General features: G+C 48.1%; 1 protein-coding gene across 1 annotated transcript; it reads left to right on the forward strand.

The window, feature by feature from the left end:
- Positions 1 to 87: 87 nt before the first annotated feature.
- On the forward strand, positions 88 to 22,174 carry SFXN2 (sideroflexin 2). Its single transcript, XM_066240299.1, has 12 exons — positions 88 to 181; positions 10,483 to 10,667; positions 10,848 to 11,018; positions 12,725 to 12,823; positions 14,867 to 14,942; positions 15,246 to 15,331; positions 16,547 to 16,607; positions 16,970 to 17,036; positions 17,528 to 17,577; positions 17,906 to 17,955; positions 20,276 to 20,323; positions 21,076 to 22,174. Exons 2-12 carry the CDS (start codon positions 10,507 to 10,509, stop codon positions 21,173 to 21,175), a joined length of 969 nt encoding a protein of 322 aa, XP_066096396.1. The 5' UTR covers positions 88 to 181; positions 10,483 to 10,506; the 3' UTR covers positions 21,176 to 22,174.
- Positions 22,175 to 23,722: the final 1,548 nt, after the last annotated feature.

Consider the following 23,722-nt stretch of genomic DNA (forward strand, 5'->3'; position numbering starts at 1 on the left):
CAAGAATGAAGACTCGCCCACGTGGCTGCCGGGCCACTGAGCCTGTGATTGGCCATAAAGGAGGGCGTCGAGGCGGGGCGAGGGGAGGTTCCGGGCGGAGTCCTGCTGTGCTAGCGGGCCAGGCTTTCAGCGTGGGCTGCATCTCCTGGCTTTTTTCTCTGTGCACTCTTCCCAGGACCAGGTAAGTGGTCTTAGGAGGAAGCCGCCCGGCACATCTACCTCCAATTCTAACGCTCTGGGATCGAGCTTGTATTTCTTTCTTTTCTTTTTTTTTATATTGAGAGGCAAGGAGGCAGAGAGACAGACTCCCGCATGCGCCCCGACTGGGATCCACCTGGCAAGCCCCCTGTGGGGCGATGCTCTGCCCCTCTGGGGCCGTTGGAGCTTGTATGTCTGTGCTGACTCTGCCCAAGGCTGCGCCGCGGACTGGGCTTCCACCTGTTGAAGCCAAGTTGCGAGAGGAGTGGCCAGGGTCTGCCTCTGGACCTCTCCTCTGTAAGTCTGAGGGATGGGGGCTCGCCCAGGATGGAAACCCTGGCGGGTGGTTCAGTTGGTAGAGCATCGGTCTGATTTGCCAATGTTGCGGGTTTGATCCCGGGTCAGGCAGGGCACATACAAGAGTCAAACAATGGAGGCATAAATGAGACAACAAATTTATCTCTCCCTCTTTCTCACGCTCCCCCTCCCTCTTTCCCTTCCTCTCTCTCTCTCTCTCTCTCTCTCTCTCTTAAATCAGTCAACAAATAAAATAAAGTAAAATAAAATCTGGGATGTAGGAGTCCAAGTGGAGGGAGGCTGCCTGTCCCAGTTAAGAAGCAGCCCAGGCGCTTGCTCTGAGCCCTGAGTCCTGAACAGCGCTGGTGAAAGGCATTCTGGGATGGCAGGGTTTTGGTAAATTACGTTGGACTGGGAGGTACGGCTTCTGACCAAGGAGGCAAAAAACGGCCCTGCACTTACAGGCAAGTAAGAGCGAGAGGGATTCTGGGTGAGTTGGAACATGTTACCTCCCACCCCCTCCACCTGCAGAGGACAGAAAGAATAGTTATTACTACAAGGAGCCAGGTCCTATTCTAGACTCTGGAGACACAGCAGTGCACAAAATATGCCCTCTTGGAATTCATATTTTTCCTAATGAAATGCTTTTTGTACAAGACTTCATTTCATTCTCATAACCCTAGAAATTTATTTTAGGCAATATAGAGTGGGGACTTGAACCAAGTTCTGTCTGATTCTTTAGTAAGTGCTTTTAAACATTACTGTTTTGTCCAGGTAGGGAGAACAGCGTGGTCTTTATTTGCAATATAAACCCAGAACTTTTAAAGAGCTGATAGGTGTGGGCAGAGCTGGTACCCCTGGATTGCACATGCGTGTGTGCCTCTTACCAACCTCACTGGTTAGATAAGGATTATATGACTTATAATGTGAGTATTATATGAATTATTATATGTCAGGTTTATAGAACATAGCCTGTCACCTAGGAAGTGCTATATAGGGCTCAGTTATTGTAGTCATGTTAAGTATCACTCAACATATACATGATAATGATCCCATAAAAACATAATGAAGTTGGCCCTGGCTGGTTAGCTCAATCAATTCGAGTGTTGTTCCTCAAAACACCAAGGTTGCAGGTTTGATTCCTGGTCAGGGCACATATGGGAAGCGACTAATGACTACATAACTAAGTGGAACAGCAAATGAATGCTTCTCTCTCCCGTCCTCTCTCTCTCTCCAAAAAATATATATATATAATGAAGCTGAAAAATGTCTACTGCCTAGTGACCTTGTAGCTGTCCTAACATAGAATATTACTCTCATGTTTGTGGTGATGCTGGTGTAAACAAATCTACTGTGCTGCCAGTCATGTAAAAGTATAGCATGTAGCCTGACTAGGCGGTGGCGCAGTGGATAGAGCGTAGTACTGGAACGCGGAGGACCCAGGTTCTAAACCTTGAGGTTGCCAGCTTGAGTGTGGGCTCATCTGGTTTGAGCAAGGCTCATCGGCTTGGACCCAAGGTCTCTGGCTTGAGCAAGGGGTCACTCGGTCTGCTGTAGCCCCCCAGTGAAGGCACATACGAGAAATCAATCAGTGAACAACTAAGGTGCTGCAACAAAGAACTGATGCTTCTCATTTCTTTCCCTTCCAGTCTGTCTGTATCTCTCTCTGTCACACACACACACACACACACACACACACACACACACACACACAGTATAGCATGTACATGCCTGACCTGTGGTGGCACAGTGGACAAAGCGTCCATCTGGAATGCTGAGGTCGCTGGTTTGAAGCCCTGGGCTTGCCCAGTCAAGGTACATACGAGAAGCAACTACTATAAATTGATACTTCCCGCTCCTCCTTCACTTCTCTCTCTCTAAAATAAATAAAATCTTTAAAAAACGTATAGCCCATACAATTATGTACAGTACATAATACTTGATAATAGGTGACTATGGTGTTGGTTTATATATTTATTATACTATAGGAGTATGGAACAGAAGGGCTGAGTTTGCCTTGAAGTAGTCACAGAACTGTGCCCATTGTGGGGGCATTGATGTGAGGGAGATGTTCTGGACATAGACTTTGGGGGGCGGTAGCTTTATTTTTTACAAAAGACAAGGACCGGCCAGTTACTATCCTGACTTCAGTAATGAAGGCAAAACTCCTTGCATAATTTAGCAAATGATTACCCCTTCATGGTAGAAGAGCTTCTGTTGTGACAGGCAGAGGACTTTCCAATGTTTTTCTATATTCTCTGTCTCAGCACATTATTGCTTGAATTAGAAACTCTAGATGTCACTCTAGATCAGGGATCCCCAAACTTTTTACACAGGGGGCCAGTTCACTGTCCCTCAAACCGTTGGAGGGCCGGACTATAAAAAAAACTATGAACAAATCCCTATGCACACTGCACATCTTATTTTAAAGTAAAAAAACAAAACAGGAACAAAAACAATATTTAAAATAAAGAACAAGTAAATTTAAATCAACAAACTGGCCTGTATTTCAATGGGAACTCTGCTCCTCTCACTGACCACCAGTGAAAGAGGTGCCCCTTCTGGAAGTGTGGCGGGGGCCGGATATATGGCCTCAGTGGGCCTCATGCAGCCCTGTGGGCCGTAGTTTGGGAACCCCTGCTCTAGATATTTGTGATGAGGCACCTTGACTCAGCCAAAGAAAACTCCCCAGGACCCGCACTCTCTCTGGCATGTTTGCAGTGGGCCATGAGGGAGAAGCAGCCTTTTTGTAGCAGCCACACACCTCCCAGTTATTCCAGGGACACTAATTTAGGGACTGTGGTGAAGGGATTTTGCAAATGTAATTAAAGCCCCTAATGGCTTTGAGTTAATCAAAAGGGAGATTATCCTGGGTGGCCTGACTTAATCAGATGGAATCCCTTTTAAAAAGGGTGAGGGTCTGACTGGTTGTGGTACAGTGGATAGAGCATTGACCTGGAGTGATGGGGTTGCTGGCTCCAGTCCAGGGTTGCAGGTTCAATCCCTGGTCAAGGCATGGATGAGAAGTAATCAGTGGATGCACAACTACATGGAACAACGAATTGATGCTTCTGTCTTCCCCTTTCTTTAAAATACATACATACATACATACATAGGTTTTCAAAAGGGGGCTAGGCACAGCTGGGCCTGCATTATTCCCCTTTTCCTCTTCCTGTCTGCCTCCTCTGTTGGCCTCATGCTTACTTGGTCAACGCCCACAATTACATAAACCAATTAGTTAATTCCTTGTACTAAGTCAAAAATTTTTTTTTTTTTTCTGAAGCTGGAAACGGGGAGGCAGTCAGACAGACTTCTGCATGCACCCGACCGGGATCCACCTGGCACGCCCACCAGGGGGCGATGCGCTGCCCATCCGGGGCATCGCTCTGTCGCGACCAGAGCCACTCTAGCGCCTGAGGCAGAGGCCAAGGAGCCATCCCCAGCGCCCGGGCCATCTTTTTGCTCCAATAGAGCCTCGGCTGCGGGAGGGGAAGAGAAAGACAGAGAGGAAGGAGAGGGGGAGGGATGGAGAAGCAGATGGGCGCTTCTCCTGTGTGCCCTGGCCGGCAATCGAACCCAGGACTCCTGCACACCAGGCCGACGCTCTACCACTGAGCCAACCAGCCAGGACCTAAGTCAATTTTTTATCAATGCCATGTTATATATATGTCTTGCTGATTCTGCTTCTCTGGTTTACCCCCAACTCACAGTATTTCTGCTTTACCCAATCACTTAGCAAATCCTTGGATTCTGCTGCTTTAAAAGGTTCTCTCCTGTTGGGCCCTCCTGCCTGTTCAGTGTATCTGGATTCATTTGAGCCCCACTTCTTGCCTGGGTTATTCAGGTTCCCTTGCAGTTAGTTGGTTTCTTTGCCCCCCATGAGGCCCTCCTACACCATATTGATCTCACATAATTGCCCAGAGCAATCTTTATAAACTACACATCTGATCTTGTCACTCACCTATAAATCTTTTTTTTTTTTTTTTTTTTGAAGCTGGAAACGGGGAGAGACAGTCAGACAGACTCCCGCATGCGCCCGACCGGGATCTACCCGACACGCCCACCAGGGGCTACGCTCTGCCCACCAGGGGGTGATGCTCTGCCCCTCCTGGGCCTCGCTCTGCCGTGACTAGAGCCACTCTAGCGCCCCGGCCATCCTTGCTCCAATGGAGCCTTGGCTGCGGGAGGGGAAGAGAAAGACAGAGAGGAAGGAGGGGAGGGGAGTGGAGAAGCAAATGGGCGCCTCTCCTATGTGCCCTGGCTGGGAATCGAACCCGGGTCCCCAGTACGCCAGGCCAACGCTCTACCGCTGAGCCAACCGGCCAGGGCCACCTATAAATCTTTTAATGGCTTCCTGAAATTTTTAGGCAAAAGTTCCAAAGCCTTAGTTTTTTGTATGATTCCAATCTCTTTCCTTTCTTAGGGTATTGATTATACTTCTTTTGAAGTGCTTGCCCTAGAATATGCAATATGCATTTACAACTAATCCAAGTCTATTTTCAAATAGCTTTATACCACTGCACTGGTAGTGCAAGTGCCTTACAACAGAGCATTTCCAGATCCTCCATTCCATCCATTTTATCACTGCTATCATTCATTTCAGGTATCCACAGCTGTAGTCATGGAATATATTGTTGCTATTATTATTTTGAATAAACTGTTATCTGTTAACTGTTAAGAATGAGAATAAGAAAAAAAAAAAAGAATGAGAATAAGCCTGACTAGGCAGTGGTGCAGTAAATAGAGCATTGGACTGGGACGCGGAGGACCCAGGTTCGAAATCCAGAGGTCGCTGGCTTGAGCACAGGCTTATCTGGTTTGAATAAGGCTCACCAACTTGAGCAAGGGGTCACTTGGTCTGCTGAAGGCCTCTGATCAAAGCACATATGAGGAAGCAATCAATGAATAACTGAGGTGCCACAATAAAGAACTGATTCTTCTCATCTCCCTTCCTGTCTGTCTGTCCCTATCTGTCCCCCTCTCTCTGTCTCTGTCACAAAAAAAATGAGAATAAGAAAAATAAAGATTTTATTTATTCTTTCTCTGACACTCTTTATGTAAGTCAGAGTTTATTTCCTATATCATTTTCTTTCTCTCTGAACTACTAACATCTTGCAACTCAGGTGTGTTGGTGACAAATTCTTTCAATTTTGTCTTAAAAAGTGTTTATTTCTGACTGACCAGGCGGTGGCCCAGTGGATGGAGCATCAGACTGGGACGCAGAGGACCTAGATTTGAAACCCCAAGGTCGCTGGCTTGAGCATGGGCTCATCTGGTTTGAGCACAGCTCACCAGCTTGAACCCGAGGTCGCTGGCTTTAGCAAGGTACTCGGTCTGCTATAGCCCCCGGTCAAGGCACATATGAGAAAGCAATCAATGAACTGAGGTGACGCACAGAGAATTGATGCTTCCCATCTCTCTCCCTTCCTGTCTGTCTGTCCCTATCTATCTCTCTCTCTCTCTCTCACACACACACAAAAGTCTTTATTTCTCTCTCTCTCCCTTTTTTAAGAAGTTTTAAGGGCTTAGAAATGCATTTGCTTTTATTTATTTAGCGAGTGGGGACAGATACGGATAGACACAGACAGGAAGGGAGAGAGATGAGAAGCATCAGTTCTTCAGCACCTTAGTTGTTCACTGATTGCTTTCTTATATATGCCTTGACCTGGAGCTCCAACCGAGCCAGAGACCCCTTGCTCAAGCCAGCGACCATGGGGTCATGTATCCCATGCTCAAGCCAGTGACACTGTGCTCAAGCTAGTGAGCCTGTGCTCAAGCCAGCAACCTTGGGGTTTTGAACGTGGGTCCTCAGCATCCCAGGCCGACGTTCTATCCACTGCGCCACTGCCTGGTCAGGCTATTCTATTCTTTTTAAAAATTTCTCTTTAGTTTTCAGTTTGGGAATTTTCTACTGACACTTTTTTTTTTTTTTTTTTTACAGAGACAGAGAGAGTCAGAGTGAGGGATAGACAGGGACAGACAGACAGGAACGGAGAGACGAGAAGCATCAATCATTAGTTTTTCGTCGTGCATTGCAACACCTTAGTTGTTCATTGATTGCTCTCTCATATGTGCCTTGACCATGGGCCTTCAGCAGACCGAGCAACCCCTTGCTTGGGCTAGCGACCTTGGGCTCAAGCTGGTAATTTTTGCTCAAACCAGATGAGCCCACGCTCAAGCTGGCGACCTTGGGGTCTCGAACCCAGGTCTTCTGCGTCCCAGTCCGACGCTCCATCCACTGCACCACCGCCTGGTCAGGCTACTGACACTTTTTCAAGTTCACTGATTCTTTTCTCAGCCATGTCCAGTCTACATCAAAGGCATTCTTAATTTCTGTTACAGTATTTTTGATTTTTAACATTTCCTTTTGATTCTTTCTTAGTTTCCATGCTTCTGCTTACATTATCCATCTGTTTCTGCATGTAGTCCACTTCCCTATTAGAATCCTTAGCGTATGAATTGTAGTTATTTGAAGTTCCCAGTCTAATAATTCCCCAAACTTTTGTCATCTGCTTCTGATGCTTGTTCTGTTTTTTACAGACTATGTTTTTATTTGGGGGGAGGGGTGTCTTTTAATATGCTTTGTAGTTTTTTTTGCTGAAAGCCATTATGAGGTTTATGAGGTTTTGTGTTTATCCGGCAAGCAGTTATGTTGTGTTTCCTATCTCCTGAAGCTGGAGGTGTCAAAGGCTACAATTTCCTCTGGAGTCCTTGGTTTAGTCTCCCCTGTTGTTTTTGGGTTTCTAGAAGGTCTTCTTTAACAAGGTCTGAGACTTGCAGTTCTGTAGACCTAAGCTTGGGTCTCCGTCTGAGTGTGCCTGCAGCCCTGGGCCTTCACAAGTGCTTCTTAGTCTCCCCTCACTCCCTTAAGTTGAGCTAGGAAGGCCAGAAGGGGCCGGGGTTGGATATTTTCCTTCTCCCAAGTCACTTAGGTTCTGGTAGAACAGTTTCCTTTGAGGGCAAACTTTGTTAAGAAAAACAGAGCACTCTGGCCAGGTGGTTCAGTTGTTTGGAGCATCGACCTGATGTCCCTAGGTTATGGGTTCAATCTCTGGTCAGGGCACATACAGGCAGCAGCCGATGAATACATAGATAAATGGAACAACAAATCAGTGTTTCTCTGTCCTTTCCTCTCTCTCTCTAAAAATCAATCAATAGAAATAAATAAAGAAGGCTTGACCAGGTGGTGGTGTAGTAGGATAGGGCATCGTCTTGGGATGCTGAGGACTCTGGTTTGAAACTACTCTGAGGTAGCCGGCTTGAGTTGCGGGCTCATCCGGCTTGAGCGTGGTTCACCAGCTTGAGCGCATTGTCTCCGGCTTGAGTATGGGATCATAGACATGAACCCATGATCACTGGCTTAAGCCCAAAGGTTGCTGGCTTGAAGCCCAAAGTTGCTGGCTTGAACCCAAGGTCCCTGGCTTGAGCAAGGGGTCACTGGCTCAGCTGTAGCACCCTCCAAACCCCCAGTCAAGACACGTATAAGAAAGCAATCAATGAAGAACTAAGGTGCCACAACTATGAGTTGATGCTTCTCATCTCTTGCCCTTCCTGTCTGTCTGTCCCTGTCTGTCCCCTCCTTCTCTAAAATATAAAGAAAGATGGTAAAAGAGAAAGAGAGAGAGAAAGGAAGGAAGGAAGAAACGAGGGAGGGAAGGAGGGAGGGAGGGAGGGAGGGAGGGAGGGAGGAAGGGAGAAAGGAAGGAAGGAAGGAAGGAGGGAAGGAGGGAAGGGAAGGGAAGGAAGGGAAGGAAGGAAGGAGAGGGAAACAGAGGGGCTCTGGATGTGCTTTAAAATGGCTATTTTTGCCCTGGTTGGTTGGCTCAGCGGACAAAACTTCCAGTGCACTGACGTTGAGAGTTCAATCCCCAGTCAGGGCATGTACAAGAGGCAATCAATGAGTACACAACTAGATGGAACAATTGGGTGGAACAATGAGTTGATATTACTCTCTTTCTTTTCTTTCCCAGCTCTCAAATCAATGGGAAAAAATTAAAAATAAAATAAATAAAAGTGGCTATTTTCCCCTGTCCCTGCCAGAAGGACTAGAGGATATTTTTGATGTTCACCTTTAGAACCTAGTGGGCTCTTGGAGGTAAAACTCACAAAAGTGTACCCCGCACCTCCCAAGAGTGAGTCCACACTTGTCCACACTGAGCTTCTAGCTGTTTGTCAATTATAGTTTAGGTTTTCCAATGGCAGTTGCCCCAGCAGTAGGCTTCTGCTCCCAATGAATGGTGTTTCTCTGTTTCTGCTTGTCTCTTCAGGTGTGTGTGGGGGGTGGTTTGCCCTGTGACCTCAATTCTTTGATGGGTCTAAGGAGAGTTGTTGATTTTTAGTTTGTTCAGCTTTTTTCCTTGTTGTGAGCACAGGAGCGACAATGTCCAAGCTCCTTACATCTCAAACCTGCCTGAGCATTTCAAGGCATGGATTACAGAACCTTATAGACGAGAGTTCTGGAGTAAATCAAACTGAATTAAAATCCTGACTCTGCTACTGTCTAATGCTTATGTGACTTGGTAAAGTTACTTATCTATGCCTTGGCTTTCTCATCCATAAAATGGGGATCTATCTTACAAGGTTATGGTGAAGATGAATTCAGAAAATGCATGTCAGGCACTAAGCGAAGAGTCTAGCCTAGAGTAGGATCTCAGTAAGTATGAGCTGTTAGCATCACCACACACACACACACACACACACCGTGTGCTCTGAATACTGGCTCTTCTTTTTTTTTTTTTTTTTTTATAAGATTTTATTTATTCATTATAGAGAGGGGAGAGAGAGAGAGAGAGAAGGGGGGAGGAGCAGAAAGCATCAACTCCCACATGTGCCTTGACCAGGCAAGCCCAGGGTTTTGAACCGGCAACCTCAGCATTTCCAGGTTGACACTTTATCCACTACGCCACCATAGGTCAGGCTGGCTCTTCTTTTTGCCTGGAATACTGCTCTCCCATCTATCTTAACTTCTACACATCCTTCAAAACATTGTGTATTTCTCATACTAACAAAGTGTGTTCAGAATCCCTCATCTGTTTTAGATAAGATGACTATAATTTGTCACCCAAATTGGGATATTTGGGATTAAAGGGGCTGCTATTAATAATGACCTCAGGCCAGCAGCCGCAGGCAAACTGGGAAATATGGTCATCTCAGTCTTCGGGGCCTCTTCTCTGGCTTTCCACTGCGCCCAGGTCTGTCAACCGCATTGTTCACTCTGCTGTCCTTGCTGATTTACTTGTCTGTTTCCTCCTATTCTGAAATTCCTTGAGGGCAGGCATGGCGCCTCACTCACAGCTGCAGCCCAGAATCTCACCGGGCCGACGTGCACACACACAGAGACTCTGAAATGATGGAAGTGGTCGGGACACCTTCATGTCCACTTCTATCTGTAATAGTTTCTGCCTTTAATGTGATCCCGTGCCTACACAGAGACTCTGAAATGATGGAAGTGGTCGGGACACCTTCATGTCCACTTCTATCTGTAATAGTTTCTGCCTTTAATGTGATCCCGTGCCTTCTGCCTCCTTCAGATAAACCTATCGACTCACTCACCTTCCACCCGTTCTGGGGAGCCCCTTTGATCAGCTCCTGTGTTACTGTTGTCGTGCATGTTATATATACCCTTCCAGCGGTGGGCTCTTGTGCCCCAGTGAGACTCAGTTTCCCAGGAACAGCCACTGTGTTGTCCCTTTTCCCAGTCTCCCCGCAGCATGATCAAGAACTGGGCTGGCCATGGGGCAACACTAGAATCTATGTAAACATAATAAATTAAAATCAATAAATAAAAAGAAAAGAAAAAGAACGGGGCTGGCCAACATGTGTTGGTGCCCAGCTGCTCAGTCTAGTGACTATTCTCTGAGGCCTTCCCGAGTTAGATGATGGTGGTGGCTGGTGAAGGCAGGCATTCTACCACAGTGGGAGGTGCTCAGGACCTCGGGGCAAGCTTTGATTTGGGGGAGAGTCCTCATTTTTCCTGTATTCCTTAAGTCCACAGTTTTGTGTGTGAGCAAGATGGAGGCTGGCCAGTCTGGCTTTGACATAGATGCCCCTCGTTGGGACCAGAGTACTTTCCTGGGGCGGGTGAAGCACTTCTTTAATATCACGGACCCCCGCACCATCCTGGTATCGGAGCAGGAGCTGGACTGGGCCAAAGTGATGGTGGAGAAGAGCAGGTGAGGGGCTAGGGGAAGTGGCTGGAGGCCCTGGGGCAACAGCGACGAGTCCCCTAGGGAGGAGGTGGACACTGAAGATGAGGGGATAGGCAGAGATCTCAGGAAGGAGGGAGAAATTAGAGCAGGATGACTTGGGGTGGGGCGCCAGGGAGGTAACTCTGCCTGTTGTCTGGGTGACAGGATGGGGGTCGTGCCCCCAGGCACCCATGTGGAGCAGCTGCTGTATGCTAAGAAGCTGTATGATTCAGCCTTCCACCCTGACACTGGAGAGAAGATGAATGTCATTGGACGGATGTCCTTCCAGGTTCCTGGCGGCATGATCATCACAGGCTTCATGCTCCAGTTCTACAGGTGGGACCCGGGAACTAGGCAATGGGAGGGGTAGCCATTCGGGTCTGTTAAGCAGGGACCCATGTTGTAATAATAATAACCATCTTTATTGAAACTAGGCAATGTGCTAAATTCTTTCTATATGTTATCTCATTTAATTTTCTCAGCAGACCTACTGAGAGGCACTATTACCATCTCCATTTTATACATGAACTGAGGTTCTAGAGAGGTTATATAACTTGTCCAAGTTCATACAGCCAGGAAGTATTGGTACCTGGATTTTAACTGAGGCAGTCTCTCTAGAGCTCTCAATGATAAATATCCTGATGTCCTCTTTAAAAAGTGCATCTAGCCCTGGCCGGATGGCTTGCTTCATTGGTTGGAGCATCATCCTGATATGCAAGGGTTACAGGTTCGATCCCCGGTCAGGGTACATACAGAAACAGATCAATGTTTCTGTCTCTTTCTCCCTTCTACTCTCTCTAAAATTAACTAATTAATTAAAAGTAAATAAATATATAAGTAAAAAGTGCTTATAGCCTGGCTGAGTAGCTCAGTTGGTTAGAGCATTGGCCCAGTGCACCAGTGTTGCAGTTTGATCATGGTCAGGGCACATACAAGAATTAACCAATGAGGCCCTGGCTGGTTGGCTCAGTGATAGAGCGTTGGCCTGGCGTGCAGGAGTCCCGGGTTCAATTCCCGGCCAGGGCACACAGGAGAAGCGCCCATCTGCTTCTCCACCCCTCCCCCTCTCCTTCCTCTCTGTCTCTCTCTTCCCCTCCCGCAGCCAAGGCTCCATTGGAGCAAAGTTGGCCCCGGGCACTGAGGATGGCTCTGTGGCCTCTGCCTCAGGTGCTAGAATGACTCTGGTTGCAACAGAGCAACAGCCCAGATGGGCAGAGCATCGCCCCCTGGTGGGCGTGCCGGGTGGATCCCAGTCAGGCGCATGCGGAAGTCTGTCTGACTGTCTCTCCCCGTTTCCAACTTCAGAAAAATACCAAAAAAACAACAAAAAAAACCCCAATGAGTGCATAAATAAGTGGAATAACAAATCAGTGTTTTTTTTCTCTCTCAAATCAATGAATAAAAAAAAAATTTTAAGTGCTTATGTTCAATAATAATTTAATGCATTTTTATAATGTAATGTCCTAGGAAAAACAAATAGGAAGACCGTTTCAGCTCGGTTGAGGAGAGAATAAACTTGGTAGCCGCTGGGTGTATGGCTCCTCCTCTCTTTCCTCTTCCCTCTCCCCACACCCCCCATGCATTCTTCGTCCAGTTATTGAGCTGCGCCTTGGGCCCCAGCTGTTAGAAATATAAAGACTTTAGTCCCTCCCCTCAAAGAGCTCCCAGTTTTGTTGAAGAGACCAAGAAAAAAACATTGGCAGTCCAGCTTGCTAAGTGTTGGTTGAGGAGAGAATGCGGGGTTGTAGGAGCTGGGAGCGTGGAATGACTATCTCAGGAAGGCAAAGGAAGGGTCAAAAAGGTTCCGAGGAGGAAGTGACTTTTCAACAGGGCAGGATTTAGCCATACAGGGAACAGAGTGTGAGTGTGAGTGTGTGTGTGTGTGTGTATGTGTTCGTATTTCAGGAGGAGGGGTGATACTGCAAAAGCCAGGATGCATAAAACATGGGAAAGGGGGGGTCGGCTGGGAATGTGGTTTGACCTGTGTGTACCGAACCCTAGCATCCACTCTGCTCTCCTCTCCGGGCCTTGTTTACTGGTAGGACCATGCGAGCGGTCGTCTTCTGGCAGTGGGTGAACCAGTCCTTCAATGCCTTAGTCAACTACACCAACAGGAATGCGGCTTCCCCCATGTCGGTCAGGTAGGAGACCCGAACCCCGGGCTGTCCACGCGGGTCTGGAGGAGCGAGCTGTCCTTTTGCCTCCAGGGTTTTACCTTTGAAAGGGTTCTCATACTGTCATTCCTCCCTGGGCAGGGCTCACACTGGACAGGTGACCAACGCTCCCTTTTCAGGGTTGGGAAGTGTTTTCTTAGGCTGATTAGTAGAGTGTCTTCTTCCTCGACCAGCTGAAAATTTGTTCATTTTAGAGATATTTCTTCTGCCCTAGCTGGGTAGCTCAGTAGGTTCCAGTGTCATCCTTAAAGGCCAAGGCTGTCGGTTCAATCTCTGGTCAGGGCACATACAAGAGTCAACCAATGAATGCAAAAATAAGTGGAACAACAAATCAGTGTTTCTCTCACTCTTTCTCTCAAATCAATAAATAAAAAATTTTAAAATAAAAATAAAGAGCCCTGGCCGGGTAGCCCAGTTGGTTGAAGCATTGTCCTGATATGCCAAGGTTGTGGGTTCGATCCCCGGTCAGGGCACATACAAGGGTTAGCCAGTGAATGCATGGATGGTAGAACAATGGGTCGATGTTTTTCTTTCTTTCTCTCTCCCCTCCCCCTTCATCTTTCTCCCCCTTGCCCATTAAATGCTGTCAAGAACTGGCCTGAGAATAATAGTCTTGCTTAGTTTCTCTCTCTAAAATCAATCAATAAAAATAATTAAAATAGTAGAGCGTTGGCCTGGCGTGCGGGAGTCCCGGGTTCGATTCCTGGCCAGGGCACACAGGAGAGGCGCCCATCTGCTTCTGCACCCCTTCCCCTCTCCTTCCTCTCTTGTCTCTCTCTTCCCCTCCTGCAGCCAGGGCTCCATTGGAGCAAAGATGGCCCAGGCGCTGGGGATGGCTCTGTGTCCTCTGCCTCAGGCACTAGAATGGCTCTGGTTGCCGCAGAGCGATTCCCCGATGGGCGGAGCGTCGCCCTCTGGTGGGCGTGCCGGGTGGATCCCGGTGGGGCGCATGCGGGAGTCTGTCTGACTGCCTCCCGGTTTCCAGCTTCAGAAAAATACAAAAAAATAATAATAATAATAATTAAAATAAATATATTTCTTCTACATTCATTCTAAAAATCGTTCTTGGGTGTGTATTGTATGCCTGGCATGGTTCTAGGTGCTGGGGATATATGTTTAAGTAAGACGGGTAGTCCCTCTTCTTGTGGAACTTAAGGTCCTCTAAGAAAACAGTCTCAGCCTGACCAGGTGGTGGCGCAGTGGATAGAGTGTCAGACTGGGATGCGGAAGGACCCAGGTTCGAGACCCCGAGGTCGCCAGCTTGAGCGCGGGCTCATCTGGCTTGAGCAAAGAGCTCACCAGCTTGGACCCAAGGTCGCTGGCTCCAGCAGGGGGTTACTCGGTCTGCTGAAGGCCCACGGTCAAGGCACATGTGAGAAAGCAATCAATGGACAACTAAGAAGTCACAACGCGCACAACGAGAAACTGATGATTGATGCTTCTCATCTCTCTCCGTTCCTGTCTGTCTGTCCCTGTCTATCTCTGCCTCTGTAAAAAAAAAAAAAAAAAAAGAAAACAGTCTCAGATTGTGACTGTTGCCGGTAAGGAAATACACAGGTGACAAGATAGAGAACAACAGAGAGGTGTCTGTAGATACACTGGTCAGGAGAGTCCTGTAGAGCTGACAGTTCAGCTGAGCTCTGAGGATAAGGATTTAGCTATGAAACCCCAGGGAAGAAGACCCTGAGAGGGACAGCAGTGTGCAGAGGTCCTGAAGTAGGAAAAAACTTGCCATATTTAAAGTACAGAAAGGAAGTACCTACCTGGAACAATATCTAGCACATAATAGGCACTCAATAAATATTTGTTGAATTAAAAAAAAAGTACAGAAAGGAGGTCCAGGGGGCTGGAGCATGGTGAATTGGGGAGCAATCTCAAGATGACACTGGGGACAGATCCCATGAGCTTCTCAGGCATGAAATCTCATTTCCAGACTTTCTCACTCAAGCCATGGTCTGGCCCTCAGCCCAAAGGACTCCCCCACTCCCAAGCATCTCTCTCCTCCACTAGGCAGATGGCCCTTTCCTACATCTCAGCCACAACCACTGCCGTGGCTACTGCTGTGAGCATGAACATGTTGACAAAGGTACTGTCTGGGGCTGCTGTGGGCATGGTGGCCACTAGGGGGCAGCAGAGTCCTAGGGAGAAGTAGGCATTTCCCCAGTCTGGGTGAATTCAGATATAACCAGAGCCCAGCCAAGTAGTGGGAAATTTAGCATGGCTGTTCCCAGGTTGGTCTTTCTTTGGCCTTTGAAGGAGTTTGGGTTCCCAGATGGATGTCTGGATGTGTGGCAATAGCGAGATCTGATTTCTTGTTTTATAGTTCTTCAAATTCCATTGCCATCTTGTAGTGAACCTGAACAGCTCCGATTGTTCCTTCTCCCAACAGAAAGCTCCACCCTTGGTGAGCCGCTGGGTGCCCTTTGCTGCTGTGGCTGCTGCTAACTGTGTCAACATCCCAATGATGCGACAGCAGTGAGTACAGGGGTCCCTCCCCCCCCTTACAAGCCATGAGGTCAGCAGGGGACCCAAGGCAAGAAACCAAGGCGATGGGTGGCTTCTTGGGGCCGGGGTGGGTGTGGCGGGGCTGCTGGGCTGTGCCTCTGAGGGCCCCTGAGGATTGACTGCTCCGACAGTGATGGCCACAGGAGTGGTGGGTGACTTAGGCTTAGTCTGTGATGAGTGTGTAGCAGTCAGGTTTTGGACGGTGTGGGATGAGGGAATGGGGTGAGCCTGTGGGGTTTTATACTCAATCATGTCCTTTCAACTGCAACTGTATTTAAGCTGTGAACTCTGCTTACTTCCAAAGCCCGGGGGATGGCTTACAGAATGAAATGTAGCAGAGCGAGGTGTCCAAAGATAGAACAGAGCCAAGAAGCTTTGAAGGAAGCCAGAGGAGTAGATAGATGTTTTCCAGGCACCCGGCTCTAAGCTTTGCAGCCAGAAAGGTAAAAGGAGAAACCTGTGTGTCTCATAGTTCTTACTTTTTGACTAGAGAAAGCATAGATGTTCCTCTGTTATAAAATTGAGTGATGTAATGTACATCAAGCCCTCAAAAATAGCACCTAGAGTGTAACAAATGCTAAATAAGTGTTAGCTGTTACTGCTACTCTTGTCATCACCTTCATCATCATCACCAATTTCTGCAAGCCACATTCTCTTGGAACCACTAGTAAATGGAAATGTATCACATTCCCCTTGCTGAAAGAGCGTACTGCCTGAGTAGTTGTGCACACACATTATTTCTCTCCTCTTTCCCTTGCCCATTGAATGCTGTCAAGAACTGGCCTGAGAATAAGAGTCAGAGCAGCTACTGTTTGTGGTGTGGTCACTCTGTCAGGCACTGGACTAAGCACTTTGCAGGCATTGTCCTGTTTTAGTCTCACCTCACTTTGCAGATGAGGATAACTGAGTTTAGAAGGATTAGAGAAGTTGCTCATGATCAGACACTTACTCTGTGGTTTCAGGATTCAACCTAGGCAGTCTAGGCTCAGGACTAGCTCTCTTAGTCACTGCCCTAGATCACTTCAGAGATACCACTCACTGGAGTACAGAAGGAAGGTCACAGGGCCAGGCTGCAGGGGGGCTTCTTAGAGCTAGAGTGCCCTAGCCTTGGTCCCTGGTGTGTCACATTGCTGGCAGACTTCCAGCACCCCTTTCCCGAGACCAGCAACTTCTGTCTGTGTTTAGGGAACTCATCGAGGGCATCTGTGTGAAGGACGAGAATCACAATGAGATTGGACATTCCCGGGTGAGCAGAGACCTCCCTTTGCATGGGAGGAGGGGACCCCTTTCATATCCTGTCCTGTCCTTAGTGCTCACAGTGGGCCTGGGCTCCATATAAGGTCTCCCTGACCCCACTCTCATTCCCCTCAGTTTTCCCTCTATTTCTCTTTAGTATATTTCTCATGTTCTTTCTCCATCGTTTTTGGTCTTGAAGCCATAAAAGTCTGGCTGAGTGGGTGAGAATTGGGTGAAGTCACTTAGCCCCTGGAGGGTCCATCCCTACCCCTTTACTAGTTCAGACTTGCTTATGACCTTGGCCCTGACCCTGACCCAGCCGTGAATACTGGATAAAGTCATTCCTGACTACTTGCTCTTTTCTGCCCTCAGAGAGCTGCAGCGATAGGCATCACCCAAGTGGTTATTTCTCGGATCACCATGGCAGCCCCTGGCATGCGTAAGATGGGAAAGCCTTCCCTTCCTGGGGGTCCCTGGAACACATGATGGGGGCCTCGGCGCCACTCAGCTTTTGGGCGGGAGGCGGGAGCTTCTCCTACTGGTTTGTTTGAGTGCTGAAAGCCATGGGAGAACCACACTGTACTACCTGGAACATCAATGAAACAGACATTTCAAGTTCTTTTCATTCAGCACACATTCCTTAAGTACCTTCCAGGTGTGGATACAGTGCGGGTGCCGGGGACGGTGGGAAGGAAACAACCCTGCCTGGTTACTTCCAGCAGGGAACCAGGACATGCTGCACAATCGCATGAAAACCTGTTGCCCTCGGTCTTCAAAGATTCCCACAGTCTTCCATTCTTCTCCCAAGTGAAAAGTGTTTTCTGGAACTTCTGGAGAAGGAGGGGAAACCACTCAGTGCCTGGTCCGACTTCGGGAAGGGGTCTTAGGGGGAGCCTCGCAGGTCCCCAGCTTCTCCCTGGTTTCTTTCAGTCTTCCTGCCGGTCATCATGGAACAGCTGGAGAAACTGCGTTTCATGCAGGTGAGTGGGGTTCCCTCTGTCTCTTCCCTGCCCACAGTCCTCCGACCGCATCTGCGCCTGGGAGCTCCTGATTCTCTCATCCTTCCCGCCAGCTACCAAGCTTCATCTCTCTCAAGTAGAGCCATACCTGTCCCCACTGGCCGCCGCTTTTGACACTGTGCCCGGCGGCTTGGCCTTGTCCACAGGGACAGAGAGAGCCCCTCCTCTCCCCAGGGCCAGCAGGTCGTGCCCGTGGGTCTCTAGCCGGCGGAGTGGTGGCGGAGGCGTGGGGTTCACTTTAAGGTATGTGAGCCCCATGTGAGTCTTTCTTTTGTGTGTTTTTGTGCAGAAAGTCAAGGTCCTGCATGCGCCATTGCAGGTTATGCTGTGTGGGTGCTTGTGAGTAATGTGTTTTCTTGGTTTGGGTTTTGGGGTGGCTGAGGCACCCAAGGTCTGCCTTCCCGTGTCACCTGTGTTGGAGAACATAAAGTCCTTCACCTGACTTCCAAAGTGCCAGCGACCCATCTGGAGAACTCTCTCCTCATCTTTTTGAAGGGACAGGCTACCTAGGCTCTGTGCACATGTCCATATGGGAAGCAGAGTGCTTGTGTCCCAGGGTCTTCCCTCAACCTTAAGTCTGGAGAAGAGGCAAAAATCATGAGACAGTCCCACCATGAAAAAGAAATGATAATGATAACTATGTGACACAAACTTGTACATTGTTATATGTCAGTATATCTCAATAAAAATAAATAAATAGACCAGATGGTGGCGCAGTGGATAGAGCATCGGACTGGGATGCAGAGGACCCAGGTTCGAGACCCTGAGGTTGCCAGCTTGAGCGCGGGCTCATCTGGCTTGATCAAAAAGCTCACCAGGTTGGACCCAAGGTCACTGGCTCAAGCAGTGGGTTACTCAGTCTGCTGAAGGCCCGCGGTCAAGGCACATATGAGAAAGCAATCAATGAAAAATAAATAAATAGATAAAATAAACAAAGAGACAAAAATGACAAGATAGCCTTGGGCTGTCAGGTGTCCCAGCCATGCACAGGAGGAAACCACCACATGTCATGGCAGCGTTGTTTGGTGCCTGCCACTGACTGGACATGTCCTGCCATTAATCATGCTTCTCAGGGCTCCAGGGCTAATGACAGCAACAATAACTGACATGAATTGCGTGTGTGCCCTCTGTGCTGATGCTTCACAGCTATAATTCACTTACCGTATTTCCCCATGTATAAGGCGCACCTTAATTTGGGGCCGATATTTGAAAAATAACGTATTACATAAAGTTATTGAACTCAAGTTTTATTCATCATAAAATTCATATAACCCCTCAGCACTGTCAAAACTCTCATCCATTAGCTTGTCCTCATCTGTGTCTGATGACGCATCACTGTCTTCATACATTGCCTTGTCCTCAGCTCCATCTATGGCATTTAAAATGCCGCAACCGCTGTATAAGATGCATCCAGTTTTCCTGACCAGGCAGTGGCGCAGTGTATAGAGTGTCGGACTGGGATGCGGAGGACCCAGGTTCAAAACCCCAAGGTCGCCAGCTTGAACGCGGGCTCATCTGGTTTGAGCAAGGCTCACCAGCTTGGACCCAAGGTTGCTGGCTCGAGCAAGGGGTTACTCGGTCTGCTGTAACCTCATGGTTAAGGCACATATGAGAAAGCAATCAATGAACAACTAAAGTGCTGCAACAAAGAACTGATGCTTCTCTGTCTGTTCCTGTCTGTCTGTTCCTATCTGACCCTCTCTCTGTCCCTGTCACACACAAAAAAAGATGCACCCAGTTTTAGACCACAAATTTTGGGGGGAAAGGTGCGTCTTATACATGGGAAATACGGTAATTCCCCCTGCCCTGGAAGTATAGATACTGTCGGTCATCTTTTACAAAAGAAACTGAGGCTTGGATGATGGCAGTCCACTGAGAGTGTCTAGCTGATCATGTTGGAGCTGAGATTGGTCCCAGGCAGATGTGCTATACTTCTGCTATTGAGTTATTCCTGAGTGGGCAGTTCCCACAGGCTGGCTGCCAGGTTCCCGCACTGAATGCTCACAGCAACCCTGCGAGGTAGGCACTCTTGTCCCTTCTGTGGGCTCAGGAGTAACATGCCCCCGATTGCACAACTTTTACGTGTCAAAGCTGTGATATGAACCCAGGTCTGTTAGACTCTCAGATCCTGTAAGACATGGTCCTGGACCTGCACCATCCGAAACCTTGTCAGAAATAGACTCGCAAGTCCTTCCCCAGACCCACTGAGTCACCATTGCGTTTCTGTAAGCCCCTGGAGTTATTTGTATGTGCGTTGAAGTTTGAGAAACCCTGCCCTTTCCTGTTCTTCAGCAGTCCAGATGTTCAGAATAAAGGATTAGGCCTTTGGCTTCACGCCCTCACTGCTTTCCCTACACATCCGCAGTGCATGTGGGCTTTAGGGTTGCTGCTTGCACTCCAGTGACTTCATGTGCTTGAACAACGGGGGTCATAGGGGGAAGGGGTTGGGAGTGGAGGAGGGCTTATTTTATTCCGTGCCAGAATGACTGTCCTGGCATCAGGAGACCACGAGAGGGATAGGAGGGAGAGGAGCTGGGGTCCAGCCGGGAAGGTAGGCCAGGTAAAGGGACATCTCTCCCCATCTTGGGGGCTCAGAAATGGCCTGTGGGAGGTCCTGTGGGGAAATGTCTCTAACACCATCATTTCTTCTTTTCTCCAGCCTCATCTTCATGGTGCCGGTGGCGTGTGCGCTCTTCCCACAGACATGGTATCAGCTATTCATTCTTTATTTTACCACCTGTCCTGTCCCTGCTCTCTCTGACCTGCTTTCTGTCCCAAAGGAGAGAGGGAGGGGCAGGCAGGGCAGCATTTGTCCAGGGATGAGTGCCTACCAGCCTAAATCTGGGCCTCTTTACCCCACATGAATGGTAAACCAGAACACAGCTCCAAGGGGATGAATTGCTCCCTCCCCGTGGAGCAAGGGCTGCCTTGGTGGGAAGAGGGGGAACGAGAGACTGTCCTGCTGATGTGATTGTTAGATAACTCCCCCCTGCTGGATCTGGTCTTTGAAACTGAACAAGGGAACAGATACTTAGTCTGGCTCGTGTTTGCCAGAGGGTAGATGACCGGAAGCTCTTCACTGTCCTTGCCTGTCAGGGAAGGGGAGCATCAGGTGCTGTGAAGGACTAGTTCTAGGAGACCAGGTGCAGCTGGAATATATACTGAGAAGTTGCCGATCTCCCCTTGGTACTCTTAGCTCAGTAGTCATCTGTTAGACATCTGTGTTCCCAGTACTGTGTTGTAATCTTGTGGAGAAGATGGAAGTTGAGCACCAGGGAGAAAGAAGTCAGGCCTGAGTAGAGGTAAAAACAACATAGTGTGGTATACAGGGGCTATTACTAATTCTGAAGGAGAAATCAGGAAGGGCTTCGTAGAGAGGTGGCATGGGAGTTGGACTTCATCTGAAGGTCATTTGCTGCTGTCCAGGTGGCAACTCCTAACCCCCTTCTCTGTTCTCAGTGAACTGCCAGTTTCCTGTCTGGAACCAGAGCTCCAGGACACCATCAAGGCCAAGTATGGAGAACTTGTGCCTTACGTCTGTTTCAATAAAGGTCTCTAACTGCCCTCCCCCCAGCGAGGACAAGCTGATACCCGTAATCACCAGCTCCTCCTTAGCTGCCTGTGCCCTCATTCCTCTTTGCCAACAGGGCCTGAGGCCAGGGTGGATTTGGGGGGTGGGGACGCAAGGAGGTCTTATGCTTCTACCAGACACTTGGTTTATTGGGCTCCAGGGAATGAAACTGAATAAGGAGAAAAAGACCAAATCTTCTATCTGCTCCCCCTAACTCCCATTCTCTGAAGACTAGGAAGTGAGTCCCCCTCAGGGAGCAGTTGCTGGGACCTGTGGGAAGCACTCAGCAAACCAATTGGAAAAATTAGGAAAACTTTGGGATTCTGGATCTGGCCAGGAGTGAGGAAGAGCCCCTGGGACAAAGAGAAACGCCTTTTCCTCTTTCCTCTTCCCTCCGCGCTGGCTCTCAAGCTAGGGAACCTTTACCCACAGGAAGCAGGGGACTTATCTGCTGCTGACCTGGAGTTTATCAGGCACCTGGGAGTTCTAGGTGCTAGGAAAACCCATTGTATGAGCCAGCAGAGTTCCGTGGTGCTGCAAGTCCTGTCTGTTGACACTCTGTTCTCCTCGAAAATCATGTCTGAGTTTACTTCTGTGTTTAAAAGATAATTCCACTAACTGGGAGTAAAAACACGTATGTAAGCATTAACCACACATTATGAGGGGTATAATTTCCTGGCTGCCTCCCTGCCTCGGCCATTTGGTTAAACAGCAAAGAAAGACTGGTGTGTATTGGCTAGGAAAGGGAAGTTTTATTTGGACGCCTGTAAGAGAAAATCAGCCAGCACCAAAGATCCTTAAAGGACACACAGCGAAGCACAGCCACTTGCCCTTCCCAGCCTGGCTGCTGCAGGTGACTTCTCACCACCCTGGAGGACGGTTGTGGCACACCTGGGGTCAGTGTCTGTATGAGTTTTGTCTAGTAGAATTTTCTGACCATTTCAAGGGTACCACTGTGAATTGAATAAATTTCTTAAAAGAGCACAATGAACTGTCTGCAGGCTGAGTTAATAACCCTTGGATGGAAATTAGGATCTGGACTTACTTTGGCCTTGGCACGGAGGAGGGTATTCTAATTTTAAGGGGAACCTATCTGTCTGAAGCCCAGAGCCCACTGTTCATTTCCCTTATTACAAAGGAAGTATCCACCTGTCTGTGCCAGAGGTCTCCCAGAATGGGAGCTGTGTTGCCCCCAGCAGGAGTTGGCAAACTGTGGCTCAAGGGCCCAAGTCTGCTGTTTTTATGTGCCTGGAAACTAAGAATAGTTTTTACACTTTTAAAGGGTTATAAAAAGGGGAAAAAAACAGTATGTGACATAGACCCAGTGTTTGTAGTATGCAAAACATAAAATATTTACTCTGGCCCTTTACACAAGAAATTTCCTCTACTCTGGAGTAATAGCTCTAATAAAGCACCCATCAGGATCATCCGGAGGGCTAGTTAAAACATCTGGCTGGATAGCTCAGAGTGTCACCCCAGTACCCAAAGGTTGCGGTTTGATCCCCGGTCAGGACATATTCAGGAATAAATCGATGTTTCTGTCTCTCTCTACCATCCTCTCTAAAATCAATTCAAACACATACACACACACAGACATTATAGGGCCCCCTCCCGCAGAATTTCTAATTCTGTGGGTCTGGGACAGAACCTGAGAATGGACATTTCTGGTAATTTTCCAGTGATGATGATTCTACATTACCACACATGAAGGACCACTGCTCTGATGAGAAAGGGCCTCCTTCCTGCAGTAAAAGTACTGGCTGCAACTTCATGTTCCCCTATTACTAGAAATTAAAATTTAATTCAAATAACAAATTCATCCATTTATTATTTATTTTATTTTTCTAAAGTGTACAATTTAGTGGTTTTAGTATACTCAACAAAGTTGTGCACTCATCACTATCTAATCCCAGAAAATGAAAAAAAAATTTATGTAATGATTGGAGAGAGAGAGAGAGAGAGAGGAACACATCTCTTTCTGCACACACCCTGACTAGGGATCATACCTGTAACCTCTGTTTTGGGTCAATGCTCTATCTAGCCAGGGCTAATCCAAGAATGATCTCATTACCCCCCGCCCCAAATTGCTCAATAGCAGTCATTCCTCTCATTCCTCAGTTCCAGCCCCTCACAATCCTTAATCTATGTACTTTTTGTCTCTATAATTTTGCCTATTCTGGACATACCATATAAATGGAATCACATAGTATGTAGCCTTTTGTGTGTGGCTTTATTTGCTTATCATAATGTTTTCATTTTTTGTTTCTTGTTTTTTTTATTTTGTATTTTTCTGAAGTTGGAAACGGGGAGGCAGTCAGACAGACTCCCGCATGCGCCCGACCGGGATCCACCCGGCATGCCCACCAGGGGGCGATGCTCTGCCCATCTGGGGCGTCGCTCTGTTGCAACCAGAGCCATTCTAGCGCCTGAGGCAGAGGCCATGGAGCCATCCTCAGCGCCTGGGCCCACTTTGCTCCAATGGAGCCTTGGCTGTGAGAGGGGAAGAGAGAGACAGAGAGGAAGGAGAGGGGGAGG

This window comes from Saccopteryx bilineata, chromosome 7 (genome assembly GCF_036850765.1).
Source record: "Saccopteryx bilineata isolate mSacBil1 chromosome 7, mSacBil1_pri_phased_curated, whole genome shotgun sequence".
NCBI lineage: Eukaryota > Metazoa > Chordata > Mammalia > Chiroptera > Emballonuridae > Saccopteryx > Saccopteryx bilineata.

Bases quoted from the DNA above. Each gene is read 5' to 3' on its own strand.
- SFXN2 (XM_066240299.1), top strand. From the start codon at position 10,507: ATGGAGGCTGGCCAGTCTGGCTTTGACATAGATGCCCCTCGTTGGGAC. The intron at 15,332-16,546 runs GTGAGTACAGGG...GTCTGTGTTTAG, and splicing joins ATCCCAATGATGCGACAGCA to GGAACTCATCGAGGGCATCT. The intron at 20,324-21,075 runs GTATCAGCTATT...CTCTGTTCTCAG, and splicing joins GCGCTCTTCCCACAGACATG to TGAACTGCCAGTTTCCTGTC.